This window comes from Heptranchias perlo, unplaced genomic scaffold (genome assembly GCF_035084215.1).
Source record: "Heptranchias perlo isolate sHepPer1 unplaced genomic scaffold, sHepPer1.hap1 HAP1_SCAFFOLD_931, whole genome shotgun sequence".
Classification (NCBI taxonomy): Eukaryota; Metazoa; Chordata; class Chondrichthyes; order Hexanchiformes; family Hexanchidae; genus Heptranchias; species Heptranchias perlo.
In genome coordinates, this window is record NW_027139972.1 from 110 (window position 1) to 27,549 (window position 27,440).

At 55.0% G+C, this 27,440-nt stretch overlaps 1 protein-coding gene across 2 annotated transcripts; it reads right to left on the reverse strand.

Moving 5' to 3' along the window:
* Positions 1 to 581: 581 nt before the first annotated feature.
* LOC137319908 (rho guanine nucleotide exchange factor 3-like) lies at positions 582 to 27,440 on the reverse strand. 2 transcript variants are annotated; one of them, XM_067981804.1, is made up of 9 exons: positions 27,163 to 27,439; positions 25,608 to 25,659; positions 17,312 to 17,377; positions 14,553 to 14,615; positions 8,676 to 8,837; positions 7,808 to 7,870; positions 2,038 to 2,134; positions 917 to 993; positions 582 to 831 (listed from the first exon to the last, which is right to left on the reverse strand). In XM_067981804.1, exons 1-9 carry the CDS (start codon positions 27,219 to 27,221, stop codon positions 634 to 636), a joined length of 837 nt encoding a protein of 278 aa, XP_067837905.1. In that variant the 5' UTR covers positions 27,222 to 27,439; the 3' UTR covers positions 582 to 633. The 2 variants fall into 2 exon arrangements, with proteins under 2 accessions (XP_067837905.1, XP_067837906.1); XM_067981805.1 differs by lacking the exon at positions 7,808 to 7,870 and having other exon boundaries at positions 27,163 to 27,440.

A 27,440-nucleotide genomic window follows, 5' to 3' on the forward strand; every position in this document is an offset into this window, starting at 1 on the left:
TTCCCCCTGTTTCCCCTCCCCCTCTTTCCCCTCCCCCTCTTTCCCCCTCCTGTTCCCCCTGTTTCCCCTCCCCCTCTTCCCCCTCCCCTCTTTCCCCCTCCTGTTCCCCCTGTTTCCCCACCTCCTGTTCCCCCTCCCCCTGTTCCTCCTGTTTCCCCCTTTCCCTGTTCCCCCTGTTTCCCCCTCCTCCTGTTCCCCCTGTTTCCCCCTCCCCCTGTTCCCCCTCCCCCTGTTTCCCCCTCCCCCTGTTCCTCCTGTTTCCCCCTCCCCCTGTTCCTCCTGTTTCCCCCTTCCCTGTTTCCCCCTCCCCCTGTTTCCCTCCCCTGTTTCCCCCCCTCCCCCTGTTTCCCCCTCCTCCTGTTTCCCCTGTTTCCTCCTCCTGTTCCCCCTCTTTCCCCCTTCCCCTCTTTCCCCCTCCCCCTCTTCCCCCCCCCCCTGTTTCCCCCACCTCCTGTTTCCCCCTCCTGTTCCCCCTCCCCCTCTTTCCCCCTTTCCCTGTTCCCCCTCCCCCCACTGTCCCCCTCCCCCCCCACTGTCCCCCCACCCCCCCGTTCCCCCCTCCCACTCTAACTCACGGCTGTGCCCAGGTGCTGTTGGTCAGAATGGTCAGTGGGGTGTGTCGGGCGATTTCCTTCAGTACAGTGGATATTTGACCAGACGACTCCGCGGCAGGTCCAGGAAGTTCCACAGGTCGAGCTTCCGGCTGAAGGACGATTCCTGGCAGAGCCGGAGGAACTCGTCCACGCGGTGCTGCTGCTTCTTGTAGTCGAGCAGCGCCTTGGCAGACACCTGGTTGCAGCAGTAGGTCTCGTAGGCGACGAGGGACGGGAGCTGGAGGGCAGAGAGGGGAGAGGTTGGTGATTGGGATCAGGAGCAGGGTTTAGAAAAAGGACTTTAGTTCAGGCTGAAAACTAACCCATTCGACCAGTGTGGGCCCCACTTCAAACACAGTCCCGTCCGCCCTCTGCAATCGCTGAAGGTCACTGAGGAGATCTAACAAAAGAGAGAGAGGCCAAAGTCATTCCGAGCTTTGGAGTAAACCCGTCACGGCCCGTGTGTGTCTCAGTGAACGATTCACTCCCGTCTGGGACTGTACGGCCCCGTGTGTGTCTCAGTGTCAGCTCCTGTACATTGTACAGTACACAGTGGGTAAAAGGGAACGATTCACTCCTGTCTGGGACTGTACGGCCCGTGTGTGTCTCAGTGTCAGCTCCTGTACATTGTACAGTACACAGTGGGTAAAAGGGAACGATTCACTCCTGTCTGGGACTGTACGCCCCGTGTGTGTCTCAGTGTCAGCTCCTGTACATTGTACAGTACACAGTGGGTAAAAGGGAACGATTCAGTCCTGTCTGGGACTGTACGGCCCGTGTGTGTCTCAGTGTCAGCTCCTGTACATTGGACAGTACACAGTGGGTAAAAGGGAACGATTCACTCCCGTCTGGACTGTACGGCCCCGTGTGTCTCTCAGTGTCAGCTCCTGTACATTGTACAGTACACAGTGGGTAAAAGGGAACGATTCACTCCTGTCTGGGACTGTACGGCCCGTGTGTGTCTCAGTGTCAGCTCCTGTACATGGACAGTACACAGTGGGTAAAAGGGAACGATTCACTCCTGTCTGGGACTGTACGGCCCCGTGTGTGTCTCAGTGTCAGCTCCTGTACATTGTACTGTACACAGTGGGTAAAAGGGAACGATTCACTCCCGTCTGGGACTGTACGGCCCCGTGTGTGTCTCAGTGTCAGTTCCTGTACATGGACAGTACACAGTGGGTAAAAGGGAACGATTCACTCCTGTCTGGGACTGTACGGCCGTGTGTGTCTCAGTGTGAGCTCCTGTACATGGACAGTACACGGTGGGCAGAAGTTTGTACACGTGCTCGGGGTGAGAGGAGGCTGCTGCCATCACACAGTGACCTTGCTCTGCGTTTGGCGGTGATGGCTGCGACGAGCCCAGGTATGATGGGGGCAAGTCGGGTGTAACTGGTGTGATGGGGCGGTACATTTGGCTGCAGACAGCGTGTGAGACGAAGCATACCTTGGTGTAACGGGATCAGTGAGTACAGGCTGCCGAATATTTGGTTCAGTTCCTCCTCGGACATGATGCAGAGTTTGAGCATGGGTTCGAAATAGGCCTGAGGAAGAGAGAAAGGCCTGAGTGGCAGAGAGAGTGGCAGAGAACGAAGGGGAGAGGCAGTCTCGACCGAAGCTCAGAGATCAACAGACATACAGAGAGTATCTGATTCTATTTAATATACAGAGACCCTCTCCCACTCCCCGTATCTGATTCTATTTAATATACAGAGACCCTCTCCCACTCCCCGTATCTGATTCTTTTTAATATACAGAGACCCTCTCCCACTCTCCGTATCTGATTCTATTTAATATACAGAGACCCTCTCCCACTCTCCGTATCTGATTCTATTTAATATACAGAGACCCTCTCCCACTCCCCGTATCTGATTCTATTTAATATACAGAGACCCTCTCCCACTCTCCGTATCTGATTCTATTTAATATACAGAGACCCTCTCCCACTCTCCGTATCTGATTCTATTTAATATACAGAGACCCTCTCCCACTCCCCGTATCTGATTCTATTTAATATACAGAGACCCTCTCCCACTCTCCGTATCTGATTCTATTTAATATACAGAGACCCTCTCCCACTCCCCGTATCTGATTCTATTTAATATACAGAGACCCTCTCCCACTCTCCGTATCTGATTCTATTTAATATACAGAGACCCTCTCCCACTCCCCGTATCTGATTCTATTTAATATACAGAGACCCTCTGCACTCCCCGTATCTGATTCTATTTAATATACAGAGACCCTCTCCACTCCCCGTATCTGATTCTATTTAATATACAGAGACCCTCTCCCACTCCCTGTATCTGATTCTATTTAATATACAGAGACCCTCTGCCACTCCCCGTATCTGATTCTATTTAATATACAGAGACCCTCTCCCACTCCCTGTATCTGATTCTATTTAATATACAGAGACCCTCTCCCACTCCCCGTATCTGATTCTATTTAATATACAGAGACCCTCTCCCACTCCCTGTATCTGATTCTATTTAATATACAGAGACCCTCTCCCACTCCCCGTATCTGATTCTATTTAATATACAGAGACCCTCCCCCACTCCCCGTATCTGATTCTATTTAATATACAGAGACCCTCTCCCACTCTCCGTATCTGATTCTATTAATATACAGAGACCCTCTCCCACTCCCCGTATCTGATTCTATTTAATATACAGAGACCCTCTCCCACTCCCCGTATCTGATTCTATTTAATATACAGAGACCCTCTCCCACTCCTCCGTATCTGATTCTATTTAATATACAGAGACCCTCTCCCACCCTCCGTATCTGATTCTATTTAATATACAGAGACCCTCTCCCACTCCCCGTATCTGATTCTATTTAATATACAGAGACCCTCTCCCACTCTCCGTATCTGATTCTATTTAATATACAGAGACCCTCTCCCACTCCCCGTATCTGATTCTATTTAATATACAGAGACCCTCTCCCACTCTCCGTATCTGATTCTATTTAATATACAGAGACCCTCTCCCACTCCCCGTATCTGATTCTATTTAATATACAGAGACCCTCTCCCACTCTCCGTATCTGATTCTATTTAATATACAGAGACCCTCTCCCACCCTCCGTATCTGATTCTATTTAATATACAGAGACCCTCTCCCACTCTCCGTATCTGATTCTATTTAATATACAGAGACCCTCTCCACTCCCCGTATCTGATTCTATTTAATATACAAAGACCCTCTCCCACTCTCCGTATCTGATTCTATTTAATATACAGAGACCCTCTCCCACTCTCCGTATCTGATTCTATTTAATATACAGAGACCCTCTCCCACCCTCCGTATCTGATTCTATTTAATATACAGAGACCCTCTCCCACTCCCCGTATCTGATTCTTTTTAATATACAGAGACCCTCTCCCACTCTCCGTATCTGATTCTATTTAATATACAGAGACCCTCTCCCACTCTCCGTATCTGATTCTATTTAATATACAGAGACCCTCTCCACTCCCCGTATCTGATTCTATTTAATATACAGAGACCCTCTCCCACTCTCCGTATCTGATTCTATTTAATATACAGAGACCCTCTCCCACTCTCCGTATCTGATTCTATTTAATATACAGAGACCCTCTCCCACTCCCCGTATCTGATTCTATTTAATATACAGAGACCCTCTCCCACTCTCCGTATCTGATTCTATTTAATATACAGAGACCCTCTCCCACTCCCCGTATCTGATTCTATTTAATATACAGAGACCCTCTCCCACTCTCCGTATCTGATTCTATTTAATATACAGAGACCCTCTCCCACTCCCCGTATCTGATTCTATTTAATATACAGAGACCCTCTGCCACTCCCCGTATCTGATTCTATTTAATATACAGAGACCCTCTCCCACTCCCCGTATCTGATTCTATTTAATATACAGAGACCCTCTCCCACTCCCTGTATCTGATTCTATTTAATATACAGAGACCCTCTGCCACTCCCCGTATCTGATTCTATTTAATATACAGAGACCCTCTCCCACTCCCCGTATCTGATTCTATTTAATATACAGAGACCCTCTCCCACTCCCCGTAATCTGATTCTATTTAATATACAGAGACCTCTCCCACCCTCCGTATCTGATTCTATTTAATATACAGAGACCCTCCCCCACTCCCCGTATCTGATTCTATTTAATATACAGAGACCCTCTCCCACTCCCCGTATCTGATTCTATTTAATATACAGAGACCCTCTCCCACCCTCCGTATCTGATTCTATTTAATATACAGAGACCCTCTCCCACTCTCCGTATCTGATTCTATTTAATATACAGAGACCCTCGCCCACTCTCCGTATCTGATTCTATTTAATATACAGAGACCCTCTCCCACTCCCTGCATCTGATTCTATTTAATATACAGAGACCCTCTCCCACTCTCGTATCTGATTCTATTTAATATACAGAGACCCTCTCCCACTCTCCGTATCTGATTCTATTTAATATACAGAGACCCTCTCCCACTCCCTGTATCTGATTCTATTTAATATACAGAGACCCTCTCCCACTCCCCGTATCTGATTCTATTTAATATACAGAGACCCTCTCCCACTCCCTGTATCTGATTCTATTTAATATACAGAGACCCTCTCCCACTCCCCGTATCTGATTCTATTTAATATACAGAGACCCTCTCCCACTCCCCGTATCTGATTCTATTTAATATACAGAGACCCTCTCCCACCCTCCGTATCTGATTCTATTTAATATACAGAGACCCTCTCCCACTCTCCGTATCTGATTCTATTTAATATACAGAGACCCTCTCCCACCCTCCGTATCTGATTCTATTTAATATACAGAGACCCTCTCCCACTCCCCGTATCTGATTCTATTTAATATACAGAGACCCTCTCCCACTCCCTGTATCTGATTCTATTTAATATACAGAGACCCTCTCCCACTCTCCGTATCTGATTCTATTTAATATACAGAGACCCTCTCCCACTCTCCGTATCTGATTCTATTTAATATACAGAGACCCTCTCCCACTCCCCGTATCTGATTCTATTTAATATACAGAGACCCTCTCCCACTCCCCGTATCTGATTCTATTTAATATACAGAGACCCTCTCCCACTCCCTGTATCTGATTCTATTTAATATACAGAGACCCTCCCCCACTCCCCGTATCTGATTCTATTTAATATACAGAGACCCTCTCCCACTCACCGTATCTGATTCTATTTAATATACAGAGACCCTCTCCCACTCTCCGTATCTGATTCTATTTAATATACAGAGACCCTCTCCCACTCCCTGTATCTGATTCTATTTAATATACAGAGACCCTCTCCCACTCCCCGTATCTGATTCTATTTAATATACAGAGACCCTCTCCCACTCCCTGTATCTGATTCTATTTAATATACAGAGACCCTCTCCCACTCCCCGTATCTGATTCTATTTAATATACAGAGACCCTCTCCCACTCCCCGTATCTGATTCTATTTAATATACAGAGACCCTCTCCCACCCTCCGTATCTGATTCTATTTAATATACAGAGACCCTCTCCCACTCTCCGTATCTGATTCTATTTAATATACAGAGACCCTCTCCCACCCTCCGTATCTGATTCTATTTAATATACAGAGACCCTCTCCCACCCTCCGTATCTGATTCTATTTAATATACAGAGACCCTCTCCCACTCCCCGTATCTGATTCTATTTAATATACAGAGACCCTCTCCCACTCCCTGTATCTGATTCTATTTAATATACAGAGACCCTCTCCCACTCCCCGTATCTGATTCTATTTAATATACAGAGACCCTCTCCCACTCTCCGTATCTGATTCTATTTAATATACAGAGACCCTCTCCCACTCTCCGTATCTGATTCTATTTAATATACAGAGACCCTCTCCCACTCTCCGTATCTGATTCTATTTAATATACAGAGACCCTCTCCCACTCCCCGTATTCTATTTAATATACAGAGACCCTCTCCCACTCCCTGTATCTGATACTATTTAATATACAGAGACCCTCTCCCACTCCCTGTATCTGATTCTATTTAATATACAGAGACCCTCTCCCACTCCCCGTATCTGATTCTATTTAATATACAGAGACCCTCTCCCACTCCCCGTATCTGATTCTATTTAATATACAGAGACCCTCTCCCACTCCCTGTATCTGATTCTATTTAATATACAGAGACCCTCCCCCACTCCCCGTATCTGATTCTATTTAATATACAGAGACCCTCTCCCACTCTCCGTATCTGATTCTATTTAATATACAGAGACCCTCTCCCACTCCCCGTATCTGATTCTATTTAATATACAGAGACCCTCTCCCACTCCCCGTATCTGATTCTATTTAATATACAGAGACCCTCTCCCACTCCCCGTATCTGATTCTATTTAATATACAGAGACCCTCCCCCACTCCCCGTATCTGATTCTATTTAATATACAGAGACCCTCTCCCACTCTCCGTATCTGATTCTATTTAATATACAGAGACCCTCTCCCACTCCCCGTATCTGATTCTATTTAATATACAGAGACCCTCTCCCACTCTCCGTATCTGATTCTATTTAATATACAGAGACCCTCTCCCACTCCCCGTATCTGATTCTATTTAATATACAGAGACCCTCTCCCACTCCCCGTATCTGATTCTATTTAATATACAGAGACCCTCTCCCACTCACCGTATCTGATTCTATTTAATATACAGAGACCCTCGCCCACTCTCCGTATCTGATTCTATTTAATATACAGAGACCCTCTTCCACTCCCCGTATCTGATTCTATTTAATATACAGAGACCCTCTCCCACTCCCCGTATCTGATTCTATTTAATATACAGAGACCCTCTCCCACTCCCCGTATCTGATTCTATTTAATATACAGAGACCCTCTCCCACTCCCCGTATCTGATTCTATTTAATATACAGAGACCCTCGCCCACTCTCCGTATCTGATTCTATTTAATATACAGAGACCCTCTCCCACTCCCCGTATCTGATTCTATTTAATATACATAGACCCTCTCCCACTCCCCGTATCTGATTCTATTTAATATACAGAGACCCTCTCCCACTCTCCGTATCTGATTCTATTTAATATACAGAGACCCTCTCCCACTCCCCGTATCTGATTCTATTTAATATACAGAGACCCTCTCCCACTCTCCGTATCTGATTCTATTTAATATACAGAGACCCTCTCCCACCTTCTTGGTGATGTTGAGATCGTCGATCAGTGATTTTTCTCCTTGTGTGAGCTCAAATATCACCTGCAGTTCAGAGAAAGGATTTGTTGCTGGACTGGAATAATGGCCTCCTTCCTCTCTCACACTCTCTGCTCCCTCTTCCCTCCCCCTCCGTCCCGTGCCCCCCTCCCCCTCCGTCCCGTGCCCCCCTCCGTCCCGTGCCCCCCTCCCCCTCCGTCCCTTGCCCCCCTCCGTCCCGTGCCCCCCTCCCCCTCCGTCCCTTGCCCCCCTCCGTCCCGTGCCCCCCTCCCCCTCCGTCCCTTGCCCCCCTCCGTCCCGTGCCCCCCTCCGTCCCGTGCCCCCCTCCCCCTCCGTCCCTTGCCCCCCTCCGTCCCGTGCCCCCCTCCCCCTCCGTCCCTTGCCCCCCTCCCCCTCTGTCCCGTGCCCCCCTCCCCCTCCGTCCCTTGCCCCCCTCCCCCTCTGTCCCGTGCCCCCCTCCCCCTCCGTCCCTTGCCCCCCTCCGTCCCATGCCCCCCTCCCCCTCCGTCTCTTGCCCCCCTCCGTCCCGTGCCCCCCTCCGTCCCGTGCCCCCCTCCCCCTCCGTCCCTTGCCCCCCTCCCCCTCCGTCCCGTGCCCCCCTCCCCCTCCGTCCCTTGCCCCCCTCCCCCTCTGTCCCGTGCCCCCTCTCCTCTCCCTCCACCCTGTGCCCCCCTCTCCTCTCCCTCCACCCCGTGCCCCCTCTCCCTCCACCCCGTGCCCCCCTCTCCTCTCCCTCCACCCTGTGCCCCCCTCCCCCTCTGTCCCGTGCCCCCTCTCCTCTCCCTCCACCCCGTGCCCCCTCTCCTCCCCCTCAGTCCCGTGCCCCCACCACTCCCCCTCCGTTCCCTACCTCCTGCCGTTTGATTTCTTTGGCGGACAGTTCCTCGCTGACACGGTCGAATGTCTCGCTCCAGAGTTTGCTGTTCCGTGATTTCGAGGACCCCGGGGAATTCTTGCCCCATGGCCGGGAGGGATAGTAAGCCGGCCGGGAATCACTGCGGAAACTCAGGCGCTGAAATAAACAACAGAATAATGAGGACCGAGGATCACCGAGTGAGAGAGATCCCCTCCATTAGAGCGAGGCTCACTCCCACACCGGGCGGTGATCTCCAGCTCCGTGTCTCCCGGTCCCACACCGGGCGGTGATCTCCCGCTCCGTGTCTCCCGGTCCCACACCGGGCGGTGATCTCCCACTCCGTGGGGCTCAGTCCCACACCGGGCGGTGATCTCCCGCTCCGTGTCTCTCGGTCCCACACCGGGCGGTGATCTCCCGCTCCGTGTCTCTCACTCCCACACCGGGCGGTGATCTCCCGCTCCGTGTCTCCCGGTCCCACACCGGGCGGTGATCTCCCGCTCCGTGTCTCTCGGTCCCACACCGGGCGGTGATCTCCCGCTCCGTGTCTCTCGGTCCCACACCGGGCGGTGATCTCCCGCTCCGTGTCTCCCGGTCCCACACCGGGCGGTGATCTCCCGCTCCGTGTCTCCCGGTCCCACACCGGGCGGTGATCTCCCGCTCCGTGTCTCTCGGTCCCACACCGGGCGGTGATCTCCCGCTCCGTGTCTCTCACTCCCACACCGGGCGGTGATCTCCCGCTCCGTGTCTCCCGGTCCCACACCGGGCGGTGATCTCCCGCTCCGTGGGGCTCAGTCCCACACCGGGCGGTGATCTCCCGCTCCGTGTCTCGGTCCCACACCGGGCGGTGATCTCCCGCTCCGTGTCTCCCGGTCCCACACCGGGCGGTGATCTCCCGCTCCGTGTCTCGGTCCCACACCGGGCGGTGATCTCCCGCTCCGTGTCTCGGTCCCACACCGGGCGGTGATCTCCCGCTCCGTGTCTCTCGGTCCCACACCGGGCGGTGATCTCCCGCTCCGTGTCTCCCGGTCCCACACCGGGCGGTGATCTCCCGCTCCGTGGGGCTCAGTCCCACACCGGGCGGTGATCTCCCGCTCCGTGTCTCCCGGTCCCACACCGGGCGGTGATCTCCCGCTCCGTGTCTCCCGGTCCCACACCGGGCGGTGATCTCCCGCTCCGTGTCTCTCGGTCCCACACTGGGCGGTGATCTCCCGCTCCGTGTCTCAGTCCCACACCGGGCGGTGATCTCCCGCTCCGTGTCTCCCGGTCCCACACCGGGCGGTGATCTCCCGCTCTGTGTCTCTCTGTCCCACACCAGGCGGTGATCTCCCGCTCCGTGGGGCTCAGTCCCACACCGGGCGGTGATCTCCCGCTCCGTGTCTCTCGGTCCCACACCGGGCGGTGATCTCCCACTCCGTGTCTCTCACTCCCACACCGGGCGGTGATCTCCCGCTCCGTGTCTCTCGGTCCCACACCGGGCGGTGATCTCCCGCTCCGTGTCTCCCGGTCCCACACCGGGCGGTGATCTCCCGCTCCGTGTCTCCCGGTCCCACACCGGGCGGTGATCTCCCACTCCGTGTCTCTCGGTCCCACACCGGGCGGTGATCTCCCGCTCCGTGTCTCCCGGTCCCACACCGGGCGGTGATCTCCCGCTCCGTGTCTCCCGGTCCCACACCGGGCGGTGATCTCCCACTCCGTGGGGCTCAGTCCCACACCGGGCGGTGATCTCCCGCTCCGTGTCTCTCACTCCCACACCGGGCGGTGATCTCCCGCTCCGTGTCTCTCACTCCCACACCGGGCGGTGATCTCCCGCTCCGTGTCTCTCGGTCCCACACCGGGCGGTGATCTCCCGCTCCGTGTCTCTCACTCCCACACCGGGCGGTGATCTCCCGCTCCGTGGGGCTCAGTCCCACACCGGGCGGTGATCTCCCACTCCGTGTCGCTCAGTCCCACACCGGGCGGTGATCTCCCGCTCCGTGTCTCTCTGTCCCACACCGGGCGGTGATCTCCCGCTCCGTGTCTCTCGGTCCCACACCGGGCGGTGATCTCCCGCTCCGTGTCTCTCGGTCCCACACCGGGCGGTGATCTCTCACTCCGTGTCTCTCGGTCCCACACCGGGCGGTGATCTCCCGCTCCGTGTCTCTCACTCCCACACCGGGCGGTGATCTCCCGCTCCGTGTCTCCCGGTCCCACACCGGGCGGTGATCTCCCGCTCCGTGTCTCTCGGTCCCACACCGGGCGGTGATCTCCCGCTCCGTGTCTCTCAGTCCCACACCGGGCGGTGATCTCCCGCTCCGTGTCTCCCGGTCCCACACCGGGCGGTGATCTCCCGCTCCGTGTCTCCCGGTCCCACACCGGGCGGTGATCTCCCGCTCCGTGTCTCCCGGTCCCACACCGGGCGGTGATCTCCCGCTCCGTGTCTCTCGGTCCCACACCGGCCGGTGATCTCCCGCTCCGTGTCTCCCGGTCCCACACCGGGCGGTGATCTCCCGCTCCGTGTCTCTCGGTCCCACACCGGGCGGTGATCTCCCGCTCCGTGTCTCCCGGTCCCACACCGGGCGGTGATCTCCCGCTCCGTGTCTCCCGGTCCCACACCGGGCGGTGATCTCCCGCTCCGTGGGGCTCGGTCCCACACCGGGCGGTGATCTCCCGCTCCGTGTCTCCCGGTCCCACACCGGGCGGTGATCTCCCGCTCCGTGTCTCTCGGTCCCACACTGGGCGGTGATCTCCCGCTCCGTGTCTCTCGGTCCCACACCGGGCGGTGATCTCCCGCTCCGTGTCTCTCGGTCCCACACCGGGCGGTGATCTCCCGCTCCGTGTCTCTCTGTCCCACACCGGGCGGTGATCTCCCGCTCCGTGGGGCTCAGTCCCACACCGGGCGGTGATCTCCCGCTCCGTGTCTCTCGGTCCCACACCGGGCGGTGATCTCCCGCTCCGTGTCTCTCGGTCCCACACCGGGCGGTGATCTCCCGCTCCGTGTCTCTCGGTCCCACACCGGGCGGTGATCTCCCGCTCCGTGTCTCTCGGTCCCACACCGGGCGGTGATCTCCCGCTCCGTGTCTCCCGGTCCCACACCGGGCGGTGATCTCCCGCTCCGTGTCTCCCGGTCCCACACCGGGCGGTGATCTCCCGCTCCGTGTCTCTCACTCCCACACCGGGCGGTGATCTCCCGCTCCGTGTCTCTCACTCCCACACCGGGCGGTGATCTCCCGCTCCGTGTCTCTCAGTCCCACACCGGGCGGTGATCTCCCGCTCCGTGTCTCTCGGTCCCACACCGGGCGGTGATCTCCCACTCCGTGTCTCTCGGTCCCACACCGGGCGGTGATCTCCCGCTCCGTGTCTCTCACTCCCACACCGGGCGGTGATCTCCCGCTCCGTGTCTCCCGGTCCCACACCGGGCGGTGATCTCCCGCTCCGTGTCTCCCGGTCCCACACCGGGCGGTGATCTCCCGCTCCGTGTCTCCCGGTCCCACACCGGGCGGTGATCTCCCGCTCCGTGTCTCCCGGTCCCACACCGGGCGGTGATCTCCCGCTCCGTGTCTCCCGGTCCCACACCGGGCGGTGATCTCCCGCTCCGTGTCTCCCGGTCCCACACCGGGCGGTGATCTCCCGCTCCGTGTCTCCCGGTCCCACACCGGGCGGTGATCTCCCGCTCCGTGTCTCTCGGTCCCACACCGGGCGGTGATCTCCCGCACCGTGGGGCTCAGTCCCACACCGGGCGGTGATCTCCCGCTCCGTGTCTCTCAGTCCCACACCGGGCGGTGATCTCCCGCTCCGTGTCTCTCGGTCCCACACCGGGCGGTGATCTCCCACTCCGTGTCTCTCGGTCCCACACCGGGCGGTGATCTCCCGCTCCGTGTCTCTCACTCCCACACCGGGCGGTGATCTCCCGCTCCGTGTCTCCCGGTCCCACACCGGGCGGTGATCTCCCGCTCCGTGTCTCCCGGTCCCACACCGGGCGGTGATCTCCCGCTCCGTGTCTCCCGGTCCCACACCGGGCGGTGATCTCCCGCTCCGTGTCTCCCGGTCCCACACCGGGCGGTGATCTCCCGCTCCGTGTCTCCCGGTCCCACACCGGGCGGTGATCTCCCGCTCCGTGTCTCCCGGTCCCACACCGGGCGGTGATCTCCCGCTCCGTGTCTCCCGGTCCCACACCGGGCGGTGATCTCCCGCTCCGTGTCTCTCGGTCCCACACCGGGCGGTGATCTCCCGCACCGTGGGGCTCAGTCCCACACCGGGCGGTGATCTCCCGCTCCGTGTCTCTCGGTCCCACACCGGGCGGTGATCTCCCGCTCCGTGTCTCCCGGTCTCACACCGGGCGGTGATCTCCCGCTCCGTGTCTCCCGGTCCCACACCGGGCGGTGATCTCCCGCTCCGTGTCTCCCGGTCTCACACCGGGCGGTGATCTCCCGCTCCGTGTCTCCCGGTCCCACACCGGGCGGTGATCTCCCGCTCCGTGTCTCCCGGTCCCACACCGGGCGGTGATCTCCCGCTCCGTGTCTCTCGGTCCCACACCGGGCGGTGATCTCCCGCTCCGTGTCTCTCGGTCCCACACCGGGCGGTGATCTCCCGCTCCGTGTCTCTCGGTCCCACACCGGGCGGTGATCTCCCGCTCCGTGTCTCTCGGTCCCACACCGGGCGGTGATCTCCCGCTCCGTGTCTCCCGGTCCCACACCGGGCGGTGATCTCCCGCTCCGTGTCTCCCGGTCCCACACCGGGCGGTGATCTCCCGCTCCGTGTCTCCCGGTCCCACACCGGGCGGTGATCTCCCGCTCCGTGTCTCCCGGTCCCACACCGGGCGGTGATCTCCCGCTCCGTGTCTCTCGGTCCCACACCGGGCGGTGATCTCCCGCTCCGTGTCTCCCGGTCCCACACCGGGCGGTGATCTCCCGCTCCGTGAGGCTCAGTCCCACACCGGGCGGTGATCTCCCGCTCCGTGTCTCTCGGTCCCACACCGGGCGGTGATCTCCCGCTCCGTGTCCCTCGGTCCCACACCGGGCGGTGATCTCCCGCTCCGTGTCTCTCGGTCCCACACCGGGCGGTGATCTCCCGCTCCGTGTCTCCCGGTCCCACACCGGGCGGTGATCTCCCGCTCCGTGTCTCTCACTCCCACACCGGGCGGTGATCTCCCGCTCCGTGTCCCTCGGTCCCACACCGGGCGGTGATCTCCCGCTCCGTGTCTCTCGGTCCCACACCGGGCGGTGATCTCCCGCTCCGTGTCTCTCGGTCCCACACCGGGCGGTGATCTCCCGCTCCGTGTCTCTCGGTTCCACACCGGGCGGTGATCTCCCGCTCCGTGTCTCTCACTCCCACACCGGGCGGTGATCTCCCACTCCGCGTCTCTCAGTCCCACACCGGGCGGTGATCTCCCGCTCCGTGTCTCTCAGTCCCACACCGGGCGGTGATCTCCCGCTCCGTGTCTCTCGGTCCCACACCGGGCGGTGATCTCCCGCTCCGTGGGGCTCAGTACCACACCGGGCGGTGATCTCCCACTCCGTGGGGCTCAGTCCCACACCGGGCGGTGATCTCCCGCTCCGTGTCTCCCAGTCCCACACCGGGCGGTGATCTCCCACTCCGTGGGGCTCAGTATCACACCGGGCGGTGATCTCCCGCTCCGTGGGGCTCAGTCCCACACCGGGCGGTGATCTCCCGCTCCGTGTCTCCCAGTCCCACACCGGGCGGTGATCTCCCGCTCCGTGTCTCCCAGTCCCACACCGGGCGGTGATCTCCCACTCCGTGGGGCTCAGTATCACACCGGGCGGTGATCTCCCGCTCCGTGTCTCTCGGTCCCACACCGGGCGGTGATCTCCCGCTCCGTGGGGCTCAGTACCAATGCCTCCCCAACCCGCACCCCGATTGGCTCATGTTTTGTACCTGAAACGATTGGCTGAAGCGTTTTAGTCGGGATACTGGCTTCACCCGCTTGTTACAGGGCTCCTGGGGAAAGAGAGAGGCAGTGAGACAGGGGGACAGAGAGATTGACCCCCTCCGCACTCAGTACAGGGGGACAGAGAGAAAGACCCCCTCCGCACTCAGTACAGGGGTACAGAGAGAGAGACCCCCTCCATCCCCAATCCCCTGTCCCCGGTGTGAGGGCCCTGTCCCCGGTGTGAGGACCCTGTCCCCGGTGTGAGGACCCTGTCCCCGGTCTCAGGACCCTGTCCCCGGTGTGAGGACCCTGTCCCCGGTGTGAGGGCCCTGTCCCCGGTGTGAGGACCCTGTCCCCGGTGTGAGGACCCTGTCCCCGGTGTGAGGGCCCTGTCCCCGGTGTGAGGGCCCTGTCCCCGGTGTGAGGACCCTGTCCCCGGTGTGAGGGCCCTGTCCCCGGTGTGAGGACCCTGTCCCCGGTGTGAGGACCCTGTCCCCGGTGTGAGGACCCTGTCCCCGGTGTGAGGACCCTGTCCCCGGTGTGAGGACCCTGTCCCCGGTGTGAGGACCCTGTCCCCGGTGTGAGGACCCTGTCCCCGGTCTCAGGACCCTGTCCCCGGTGTGAGGACCCTGTCCCCGGTGTGAGGACGCTGTCCCCGGTGTGAGGGCCCTGTCCCCGGTGTGAGGACCCTGTCCCCGGTGTGAGGACCCTGTCCCCGGTGTGAGGGCCCTGTCCCCGGTGTGAGGACCCTGTCCCCGGTGTGAGGACCCTGTCCCCGGTGTGAGGACCCTGTCCCCGGTGTGAGGACGCTGTCCCCGGTGTGAGGACCCTGTCCCCGGTGTGAGGACCCTGTCCCCGGTGTGAGGACCCTGTCCCCGGTGTGAGGACCCTGTCCCCGGTGTGAGGACCCTGTCCCCGGTGTGAGGGCCCTGTCCCCGGTGTGAGGACCCTGTCCCCGGTGTGAGGACGCTGTCCCCGGTGTGAGGACCCTGTCCCCGGTGTGAGGACCCTGTCCCCGGTCTCAGGACCCTGTCCCCGGTCTCAGGACCCTGTCCCCGGTGTGAGGACCCTGTCCCCGGTGTGAGGGCCCTGTCCCCGGTGTGAGGACCCTGTCCCCGGTGTGAGGACCCTGTCCCCGGTCTCAGGACCCTGTCCCCGGTCTCAGGACCCTGTCCCCGGTGTGAGGACCCTGTCCCCGGTGTGAGGACGCTGTCCCCGGTGTGAGGACCCTGTCCCCGGTGTGAGGACCCTGTCCCCGGTGTGAGGACCCTGTCCCCGGTGTGAGGACCCTGTCCCCGGTGTGAGGACCCTGTCCCCGGTGTGAGGACCCTGTCCCCGGTGTGAGGACCCTGTCCCCGGTGTGAGGACCCTGTCCCCGGTGTGAGGACCCTGTCCCCGGTGTGAGGACCCTGTCCCCGGTGTGAGGGCCCTGTCCCCGGTGTGAGGGCCCTGTCCCCGGTGTGAGGGCCCTGTCCCCGGTGTGAGGACCCTGTCCCCGGTGTGAGGACCCTGTCCCCGGTGTGAGGACCCTGTCCCCGGTGTGAGGACCCTGTCCCCGGTGTGAGGACCCTGTCCCCGGTGTGAGGACCCTGTCCCCGGTGTGAGGGCCCTGTCCCCGGTGTGAGGGCCCTGTCCCCGGTGTGAGGGCCCTGTCCCCGGTGTGAGGACCCTGTCCCCGGTGTGAGGACCCTGTCCCCGGTGTGAGGACCCTGTCCCCGGTGTGAGGACCCTGTCCCCGGTGTGAGGGCCCTGTCCCCGGTGTGAGGACCCTGTCCCCGGTGTGTGGACCCTGTCCCCGGTGTGAGGACCCTGTCCCCGGTGTGAGGGCCCTGTCCCCGGTGTGAGGACCCTGTCCCCGGTGTGAGGACCCTGTCCCCGGTGTGAGGACCCTGTCCCCGGTGTGAGGACCCTGTCCCCGGTGTGAGGGCCCTGTCCCCGGTGTGAGGGCCCTGTCCCCGGTGTGAGGACCCTGTCCCCGGTGTGAGGGCCCTGTCCCCGGTGTGAGGACCCTGTCCCCGGTGTGAGGACCCTGTCCCCGGTGTGAGGACCCTGTCCCCGGTGTGAGGACCCTGTCCCCGGTCTCAGGGCCCTGTCCCCGGTGTGAGGACCCTGTCCCCGGTCTCAGGACCCTGTCCCCGGTGTGAGGACCCTGTCCCCGGTGTGAGGACCCTGTCCCCGGTCTCAGGGCCCTGTCCCCGGTCTCAGGACCCTGTCCCCGGTGTGAGGACCCTGTCCCCGGTGTGAGGACCCTGTCCCCGGTGTGAGGACCCTGTCCCCGGTGTGAGGACCCTGTCCCCGGTGTGAGGACCCTGTCCCCGGTGTGAGGACCCTGTCCCCGGTGTGAGGGCCCTGTCCCCGGTGTGAGGGCCCTGTCCCCGGTGTGAGGACCCTGTCCCCGGTGTGAGGACCCTGTCCCCGGTGTGAGGACCCTGTCCCCGGTGTGAGGACCCTGTCCCCGGTGTGTGGACCCTGTCCCCGGTGTGAGGACCCTGTCCCCGGTGTGAGGGCCCTGTCCCCGGTGTGAGGACCCTGTCCCCGGTGTGAGGACCCTGTCCCCGGTGTGAGGACCCTGTCCCCGGTGTGAGGACCCTGTCCCCGGTGTGAGGACCCTGTCCCCGGTCTCAGGGCCCTGTCCCCGGTCTCAGGACCCTGTCCCCGGTGTGAGGACCCTGTCCCCGGTGTGAGGACCCTGTCCCCGGTGTGAGGACCCTGTCCCCGGTCTCAGGACCCTGTCCCCGGTGTGAGGGCCCAGCCTCACCAATACCTTCTCTTCCTCCTGATTCAGCTCGTTACAAATCTCCTCAATCACCGTCTCCTGTTTTCGCTTTTTCTGAAAAAAAACCCAGCACATTGGAGATTGTTGTAGAACACCGTCTGTTATACCCCACTCATTATAGAACACCGTCTGTTATACCCCACTCATTATAGAACATCGTCTGTTATACCCCACTCATTATACAACATCGTCTGTTATACCCCACTCATTATACAACACCGTCTGTTATACCCCACTCATTATAGAACACCGTCTGTTATACCCCACTCATTATACAACACCGTCTGTTATACCCCACTCATTATACAACACCGTCTGTTATACCCCACTCATTATAGAACACCGTCTGTTATACCCCACTCATTATACAACACCGTCTGTTATACCCCACTCATTATAGAACACCGTCTGTTATACCCCACTCATTATAGAACACCGTCTGTTATACCCCACTCATTATAGAACACTGTCTGTTATACCCCACTCATTATACAACACCGTCTGTTATACTCCACTCATTATACAACACCGTCTGTTATACCCCACTCATTATACAACACCGTCTGTTATACCCACTCATTATACAACACTGTCTGTTATACCCCACTCATTATAGAACACCGTCTGTTATACCCCACTCATTATAGAACACCGTCTGTTATACCCCACTCATTATAGAACACCGTCTGTTATACCCCACTCATTATACAACACCGTCTGTTATACCCCACTCATTATAGAACACTGTCTGTTATACCCCACTCATTATAGAACACTGTCTGTTATACCCCACTCATTATCGAACACAGTCTGTTATACCCCACTCATTATACAACACTGTCTGTTATACCCCACTCATTATAGAACACAGTCTGTTATACCCCACTCATTATAGAACACTGTCTGTTATACCCCACTCATTATACAACACTGTCTGTTATACCCCACTCATTATAGAACACAGTCTGTTATACCCCACTCATTATCGAACACAGTCTGTTATACCCCACTCATTATACAACACTGTCTGTTATACCCCACTCATTATAGAACACAGTCTGTTATACCCCACTCATTATAGAACACCGTCTGTTATACCCCACTCATTATACAACACTGTCTGTTATACCCCACTCATTATAGAACACTGTCTGTTATACCCCACTCATTATAGAACACCGTCTGTTATACCCCACTCATTATAGAACACAGTCTGTTATACCCCACTCATTATAGAACACCGTCTGTTATACCCCACTCATTATACAACACTGTCTGTTATACCCCACTCATTATAGAACACTGTCTGTTATACCCCACTCATTATACAACACAGTCTGTTATACCCCACTCATTATAGAACACCGTCTGTTATACCCCACTCATTATAGAACACCGTCTGTTATACCCACTCATTATAGAACACCGTCTGTTATACCCCACTCATTATAGAACACCGTCTGTTATACCCCACTCATTATACAACACTGTCTGTTATACCCCACTCATTATACAACACCGTCTGTTATACCCCACTCATTATACAACACCGTCTGTTATACCCCACTCATTATAGAACACCGTCTGTTATACCCCACTCATTATACAACACCGTCTGTTATACCCCACTCATTATAGAACACTGTCTGTTATACCCCACTCATTATACAACACTGTCTGTTATACCCCACTCATTATAGAACACCGTCTGTTATACCCCACTCATTATAGAACACCGTCTGTTATACCCCACTCATTATACAACACCGTCTGTTATACCCCACTCATTATACAACACCGTCTGTTATACCCCACTCATTATAGAACACCGTCTGTTATACCCCACTCATTATAGAACACCGTCTGTTATACCCCACTCATTATAGAACACTGTCTGTTATACCCCACTCATTATAGAACACCGTCTGTTATACCCCACTCATTATACAACACCGTCTGTTATACCCCACTCATTATACAACACTGTCTGTTATACCCCACTCATTATAGAACACCGTCTGTTATACCCCACTCATTATAGAACACTGTCTGTTATACCCCACTCATTATAGAACACCGTCTGTTATACCCCACTCATTATAGAACATCGTCTGTTATACCCCACTCATTATAGAACACTGTCTGTTATACCCCTCTCATTATAGAACACCGTCTGTTATACCCCACTCATTATACAACACCGTCTGTTATACCCCACTCATTATAGAACACCGTCTGTTATACTCCACTCATTATACAACACCGTCTGTTATACCCCACTCATTATACAACACCGTCTGTTATACCCCACTCATTATACAACACCGTCTGTTATACCCCACTCATTATACAACACTGTCTGTTATACCCCACTCATTATAGAACACCGTCTGTTATACCCCACTCATTATAGAACACTGTCTGTTATACCCCACTCATTATACAACACCGTCTGTTATACCCCACTCATTATACAACACCGTCTGTTATACCCCACTCATTATACAACACCGTCTGTTATACCCCACTCATTATACAACACTGTCTGTTATACCCCACTCATTATAGAACACCGTCTGTTATACCCCACTCATTATAGAACACCGTCTGTTATACCCCACTCATTATACAACACTGTCTGTTATACCCCACTCATTATAGAACACCGTCTGTTATACCCCACTCATTATAGAACACCGTCTGTTATACCCCACTCATTATAGAACATCGTCTGTTATACCCCACTCATTATAGAACACTGTCTGTTATACCCCACTCATTATAGAACACCGTCTGTTATACCCCACTCATTATAGAACACCGTCTGTTATACCCCACTCATTATAGAAAACTGTCTGTTATACCCCACTCATTATAGAACACCGTCTGTTATACCCCACTCATTATACAACACAGTCTGTTATACCCCACTCATTATAGAACACCGTCTGTTATACCCCACTCATTATAGAACACTGTCTGTTATACCCCACTCATTATAGAACACCGTCTGTTATACCCCACTCATTATAGAAAACTGTCTGTTATACCCCACTCATTATAGAACACCGTCTGTTATACCCCACTCATTATACAACACAGTCTGTTATACCCCACTCATTATACAACACTGTCTGTTATACCCCACTCATTATAGAACACCGTCTGTTATACCCCACTCATTATAGAACACTGTCTGTTATACCCCACTCATTATACAACACCGTCTGTTATACCCCACTCATTATACAACACCGTCTGTTATACCCCACTCATTATAGAACACCGTCTGTTATACCCCACTCATTATAGAACACCGTCTGTTATACCCCACTCATTATACAACACCGTCTGTTATACCCCACTCATTATACAACATCGTCTGTTATACCCCACTCATTATACAACACCGTCTGTTATACCCCACTCATTATACAACACCGTCTGTTATACCCCACTCATTATACAACACCGTCTGTTATACCCCACTCTCCCGGTCTAACTCTCTCTGTACTCTCTCTGACCCATGGTCTAACTCATTTGACCTCTGGTCTAACTCTCTCTGTCCCCTGGTCTAACTCTCTCTGTCCCCTGGTCTAACTCTCTCTGACCCCTTGTCTAACTCTCTCGGACCCCTGGTCTAACTCTCTCCATACTCTCTCTGACCCCCGGTCTAACTCTCTCAGACCCCTGGTCTAACTCTCTCTGAACACTGGTCTAACTAACTCTCTGTCCTCTGGTCTAACTCTCTCTGACCCCTGGTCTAAATCTCTCTGACCCCTGGTCTAACTCTCCCTGACCCCCGGTCGAACTCTCTCTGACCCCCGTTCTAAATCTGTCAGACCTCTGGTCTAACTCTCTCTGTCCTCTGGTCTAACTCTCTCTGTCCCCTGGTCTAACTCTCTCTATACTCTCTCTGTCCCCTGGTCTAACTCTCTCTGTCCCCTGGTCTAACTCTCTCAGACCCCTGGTCTAACTCTCCCTGACCCCTGGTCTAACTCTCTCTGACCCCTGGTCTAACTCTCTCTATACTCTCTCGGACCCCTGGTCTAAATCTCTCTGACCCCTGGTCTAACTCTCTCTGTCCCCTGGTCTAACTCTCTCTGACCCCCGTTCTAACTCTGTCAGACCTCTGGTCTAACTCTCTCTGTCCTCTGGTCTAACTCTCTCTGACCCCTGGTCTAACTCTCTCTATACTCTCTCTGTCCCCTGGTCTAACTCTCCCAGACCCTTGGTCTAACTCTCTCTGTACTCAGACCCCTGGTCTAACTCATTTGACCTCTGGTCTAACTCTCTCTGTCCCCTGGTCTAACTCTCTCTGACCCCTGGTCTAACTCTCTCTGTCCCCTGGTCTAACTCTGTCCTCTGGTCTAACTCTCTCTGTCCCCTGGTCTAACTCTCTCTGACCCCTGGTCTAACTCTCTCAGACCCCTGGTCTAACTCTCTCTGTCCCCGGTCTAACTCTCCCTGACCCCTGGTCTAACTCTCTCTGTCCCCTGGTCTAACTCTCTCTGTCCCCTGGTCTAACTCTCTCTGACCCTGGTCTAACTCTCTCTGTCCCCTGGTCTAACTCTCCCTGACCCCTGGTCTAACTCTCTCAGACCCCTGGTCTAACTCTCCCTGACCCCTGGTCTAACTCTCTCAGACCCCTGGTCTAACTCTCTCAGACCCCTGGTCTAACTCTCTCTATACTCTCTCGGACCCCTGGTCTAACTCTCTCTGACCCCTGGTCTAACTCTCTCTGTCCCCTGGTCTAACTCTCTCAGACCCCTGGTCTAACTCTCCCTGACCCCTGGTCTAACTCTCTCTGACCCCTGGTCTAACTCTCTCTATACTCTCTCGGACCCCTGGTCTAAATCTCTCTGACCCCTGGTCTAACTCTCTCTGTCCCCTGGTCTAACTCTCTCAGACCCCTGGTCTAACTCTCTCTGTCCTCTGGTCTAACTCTCTCTGACCCCTGGTCTAACTCTCTCTGACCCCTGGTCTAACTCTCTCTGTCCTCTGGTCTAACTCTCTCTGACCCCTGGTCTAACTCTCTCTGACCCCTGGTCTAACTCTCATAGAGTCATAGAGTTGTACAGCACGGATAGAGGCCCTTCGGCCCATCGTGTCCGCGCCGGCCATCAGCCCTGTCTACTCTAATCCCATATTCCAGCATTTGGTCCGTAGCCTTGTATGCTATGGCATTTCAAGTGCTCATCCAAATGCTTCTTGAATGTTGTGAGGGTTCCTGCCTCCACAACCCTTTCAGACAGTGAGTTCCAGACTCCAACCACCCTCTGGGTGAAAAAGTTCTTTCTCAAATCCCCTCTAAACCTCCTGCCTTTTACCTTGAATCTATGCCCCCTTGTTATAGAACCCTCAACGAAGGGAAAAAGCTCCTTAGTATCCATCCTATCTGTGCCCCTCATAATTTTGTACACCTCAATCATGTCCCCCCTCAGCCTCCTCTGCTCCAAGGAAAACAAACCCAATCTTCCCAGTCTCTCTTCATAGCTGAAGCGCTCCAGCCCTGGTAACATCCTGGTGAATCTCCTCTGCACCCTCTCCAAAGCGATCACATCCTTCCTGTAGTGTGGCGACCAGAACTGCACACAGTACTCCAGCTGTGGCCTAACCAGTGTTTTATACAGCTCCATCATAACCTCCTTGCTCTTATATTCTATGCCTCGGCTAATAAAGGCAAGTATCCCATATGCCTTCTTTACCACCTTATCTACCTGTTCCGCCGCCTTCAGGGATCTGTGAACTTGCACACCAAGATCCCTCTGACCCTCTGTCTTGCCTAGGGTCCTCCCATTCATTGTGTATTCCCTTGCCTTGTTAGTCCCTCCAAAGTGCATCACCTCGCACTTTTCCGGGTTAAATTCCATTTGCCACTGTTCCGCCCATCTGACCAACCCATCTATATCGTCCTGCAGACTGAGGCTATCCTCCTCGCTATTTACCACCCTACCAATCTTTGTATCATCAGCGAACTTACTGATCATACCCTTTACATTCATATCCAAGTCATTAATGTAGACCACAAACAGCAAGGGACCCAGCACCGATCCCTGTGGTACCCCACTGGCCACAGGCTTCCAGTCACAAAAACAACCTTCGACCATCACCCTCTGCCTTCTGCCACTAAGCCAGTTTTGTATCCAAAGTGCCAAGGCACCCTGGATTCCATGGGCTCGTACCTTCTTGACCAGTCTCCTGTGGGGGACTTTATCGAAGGCCTTACTGAAATCCATGTATACCACATCCACTGCGTTACCCTCATCCACACGCCTAGTCACCCCCTCAAAAAATTCAATCAAATTAGTCAGACATGATCTTCCCTTGACCCCTGGTCTAACTCTCTCAGACCCCTGGTCTAACTCTCTCTGTCCCCTGGTCTAACTCTCCCTGACCCCTGGTCTAACTCTCCCTGACCCCTGGTCTAACTCTCCCTGACCCCTGGTCTAACTCTCTCTGTCCCCTGGTCTAACTCTCTCTGTCCCCTGGTCTAACTCTCCCTGACCCCTGGTCTAACTCTCCCTGACCCCTGGTCTAACTCTCCCTGACCCCTGGTCTAACTCTCTCTGACCCCTGGTCTAACTCTCTCTGTCCCCTGGTCTAACTCTCTCTGTCCTCTGGTCTAACTCTCTCTGACCCCTGGTCTAACTCTCTCTATACTCTCTCTGTCCCCTGGTCTAACTCTCCCAGACCCTTGGTCTAACTCTCTCTGTACTCAGACCCCTGGTCTAACTCATTTGACCTCTGGTCTAACTCTCTCTGTCCTCTGGTCTAACTCTCTCTGTCCCCTGGTCTAACTCTCTCTGACCCCTGGTCTAACTCTCTCTGTCCCCTGGTCTAACTCTCTCTGTCCCCTGGTCTAACTCTCTCTGACCCCTGGTCTAACTCTCTCTGTCCCCGGTCTAACTCTCCCTGACCCCTGGTCTAACTCTCTCTGATCCCTGGTCTAACTCTCTCAGACCCCTGGTCTAACTCTCCCTGACCCCTGGTCTAACTCTCTCAGACCCCTGGTCTAACTCTCCCTGACCCCTGGTCTAACTCTCTCAGACCCCTGGTCTAACTCTCTCTGTCCCCTGGTCTAACTCTCTCAGACCCCTGGTCTAACTCTCTCTGACCCCTGGTCTAACTCTCTCTGACCCCTGGTCTAACTCTCTCTGACCCCTGGTCTAACTCTCTCAGACCCCTGGTCTAACTCTCTCTGACATCTGGTCTAACTCTCTCTGTCCTCTGGTCTAACTCTCTCTGACCCCTGGTCTAACTCTCTCTGACCCCTGGTCTAACTCTCTCTGACCCCTGGTCTAACTCTCTCTGTCCCCTCGTCGAACTCTCTCTGACCTCTGGTCTAACTCTCTCTGACCCCTGGTCTAACTCTCTCTGTCCCCTGTTCGAACTCTCTCTGACCTCTGGTCTAACTCTCTCTGACCCCTGGTCTAACTCTCTCTGACCTCTGGTCTAACTCTCTCTGACCTCTGGTCTAACTCTCTCGGACCCCTGGTCTAAATCTCTCTGACCCCTGGTCTAACTCTCTCTGTCCCCTGGTCTAACTCTCTCTGACCCCCGGTCTAACTCTCTCTGTCCCCTGGTCTAACTCTCTCAGACCCCAGGTCTAATTCTCTCTGTCCTCTGGTCTAACTCTCTCTGACCCCTGGTCTAACTCTCTCTGACCCCTGGTCTAACTCTCTCTGACCCCTGGTCTAACTCTCTCTGACCCCTGGTCTAACTCTCTCTGACCTCTGGTCTAACTCTCTCAGACCCCTGGTCTAACTCTCCCTGACCCCTGGTCTAACTCTCTCAGACCCCTGGTCTAACTCTCTCAGACCCCTGGTCTAACTCTCTCTGACCCCTGGTCTAACTCTCCCTGACCCCTGGTCTAACTCTCTCTGACCCCTGGTCTAACTCTCTCTGTCCCCTGGTCGAACTCTCTCAGACCCCTGGTCTAACTCTCCCTGACCCCTGGTCTAACTCTCCCTGACCCCTGGTCTAACTCTCCCTGACCACTGGTCTAACTCTCTCAGACCCCTGGTCTAACTCTCTCAGACCCCTGGTCTAACTCTCTCAGACCCCTGGTCTAATTCTCTCTGTCCCCTGGTCTAACTCTCTCTGTCCCCTGGTCTAACTCTCTCTGACCCCTGGTCTAACTCTCCCTGACCCCTGGTCTAACTCTCTCTGACCCCCGGTCTAACTCTCTCTGAGATGGGGGGATAGTATTCAGCTGGTTTAACCTCCTTGGATATCTTACTGAATCCTTCACCCTTACAGTAACGATGGTGAGAGTACTCACCCCCACATCAGACAGTGATCCCGAGGTGAACGATCTCTCCCGTCGGACAAAACTGCAAATAGAAATGTGGAAATGGATTTGGTCACTGGTCTCAATGTTTAAACTCTTTCCCGAAACTCAAAACCAGCTTTTAAACTCTGATTCCTAAGTTAAAACTCCTTCATCACCAGCTCTCAGCCTGTATGTCCACTATACACAATCCCAATCGATCAAACCCCTTCCCATTCACTCCCATTGTACACAATCCCAATGGACCAAAACCCCTTCCCATTCACTTCCATTGTACACAATCCCAATGGATCAAACCCCTTCCCATTCACTCCCACTGTACACAATCCCAATGGACCAAACCCCTTCCCATTCACTCCCACTGTACACAATCCCAATGGACCAAACCCTTTCCCATTCACTCCCATTGTACACAGTCCCAATGGATCAAACCCCTTCCCATTCACTCCCACTGTACACAGTCCCAATGGACCAAACCCCTTCCAATTCACTCCCACTGTACACAATCCCAATGGATCAAACCCCTTCCAATTCACTCCCACTGTACACAATCCCAATGGACCAAACCCCTTCCCATTCACTCCCATTGTACACAATCCCAATGGACCAAACCCCTTCCCATTCACTCCCATTGTACACAATCCCAATGGACCAAACCCCTTCCCATTCACTCCCATTGTACACAATCCCAATGGACCAAACCCCTTCCCATTCACTCCCATTGTACACAATCCCAATGGACCAAACCCCTTCCCATTCACTCCCACTGTACACAATCCCAATGGACCAAACCCCTTCCCATTCACTCCCACTGTACACAATCCCAATGGACCAAACCCCTTCCCATTCACTCCCATTGTACACAATCCCAATGGACCAAACCCCTTCCCATTCACTCCCACTGTACACAATCCCAATGGACCAAACCCCTTCCCATTCACTCCCACTGTACACAATCCCAATGGACCAAACCCCTTCCCATTCACTCCCACTGTACACAATCCCAATGGACCAAACCCCTTCCCATTCACTCCCACTGTACACAATCCCAATGGACCAAACCCCTTCCCATTCACTCCCATTGTACACAATCCCAATGGACCAATGCTGTGCTGGCTCCCTTCCTGTTTTGCAGTGATTACAATGAAAATAATATATGGTTGTCCTTCAGGTACTCTGCCAATCCTCAGCTCGGTCCGTATTTACAGAAGGACCTGAGACGTCAGCCATGACCCTAAACAAACTCTCTCACTGCTTCAGCTGCAGCGTTAACACACTCCAGTCCTGGTCCACTCTGGGTTCTATCTGGACACATCTGGATTACATCTGGTGTAATTAATCGACACAAACTGCATTCTTCTCAGGTCTGGTGGAAGATCCTGTTTCCTACAGGTCTCCCTCAGTCCTAAAAGTTCAATTTCGAGTCAGTCGTGGTGAAATGAACTGTTCAATCCATATTACAAGTATTAAAGGCCCAGTACCACCTCGAGCTCCCTCAGTTCCTGCAGCTAACCAGGTATTGTCTCAGTGAGTCGCGATGTCTCACCATGAATCTTGGTCAATGTCTTCCTCCTCAATCTCACACTCATCGATTCGCTTCTCCATTACGAAGTTGATTGCTGGCCACTCTATTTGTACAGTGCCATTATCTATCACTGCAGCATATCCACCATCACTATAGCAACAGCAAAGGCATCAGTTGGTCCCACTAGGCCTCAGCCATGGCCTGAAATGTCTCCTCCAGACTGGAAGTGAAAGGCACGGAGACGCAGAAAATTCCGTTGCTGCCCTTGACAAAACTTCACTTCAGAAATGTAAAAAAAA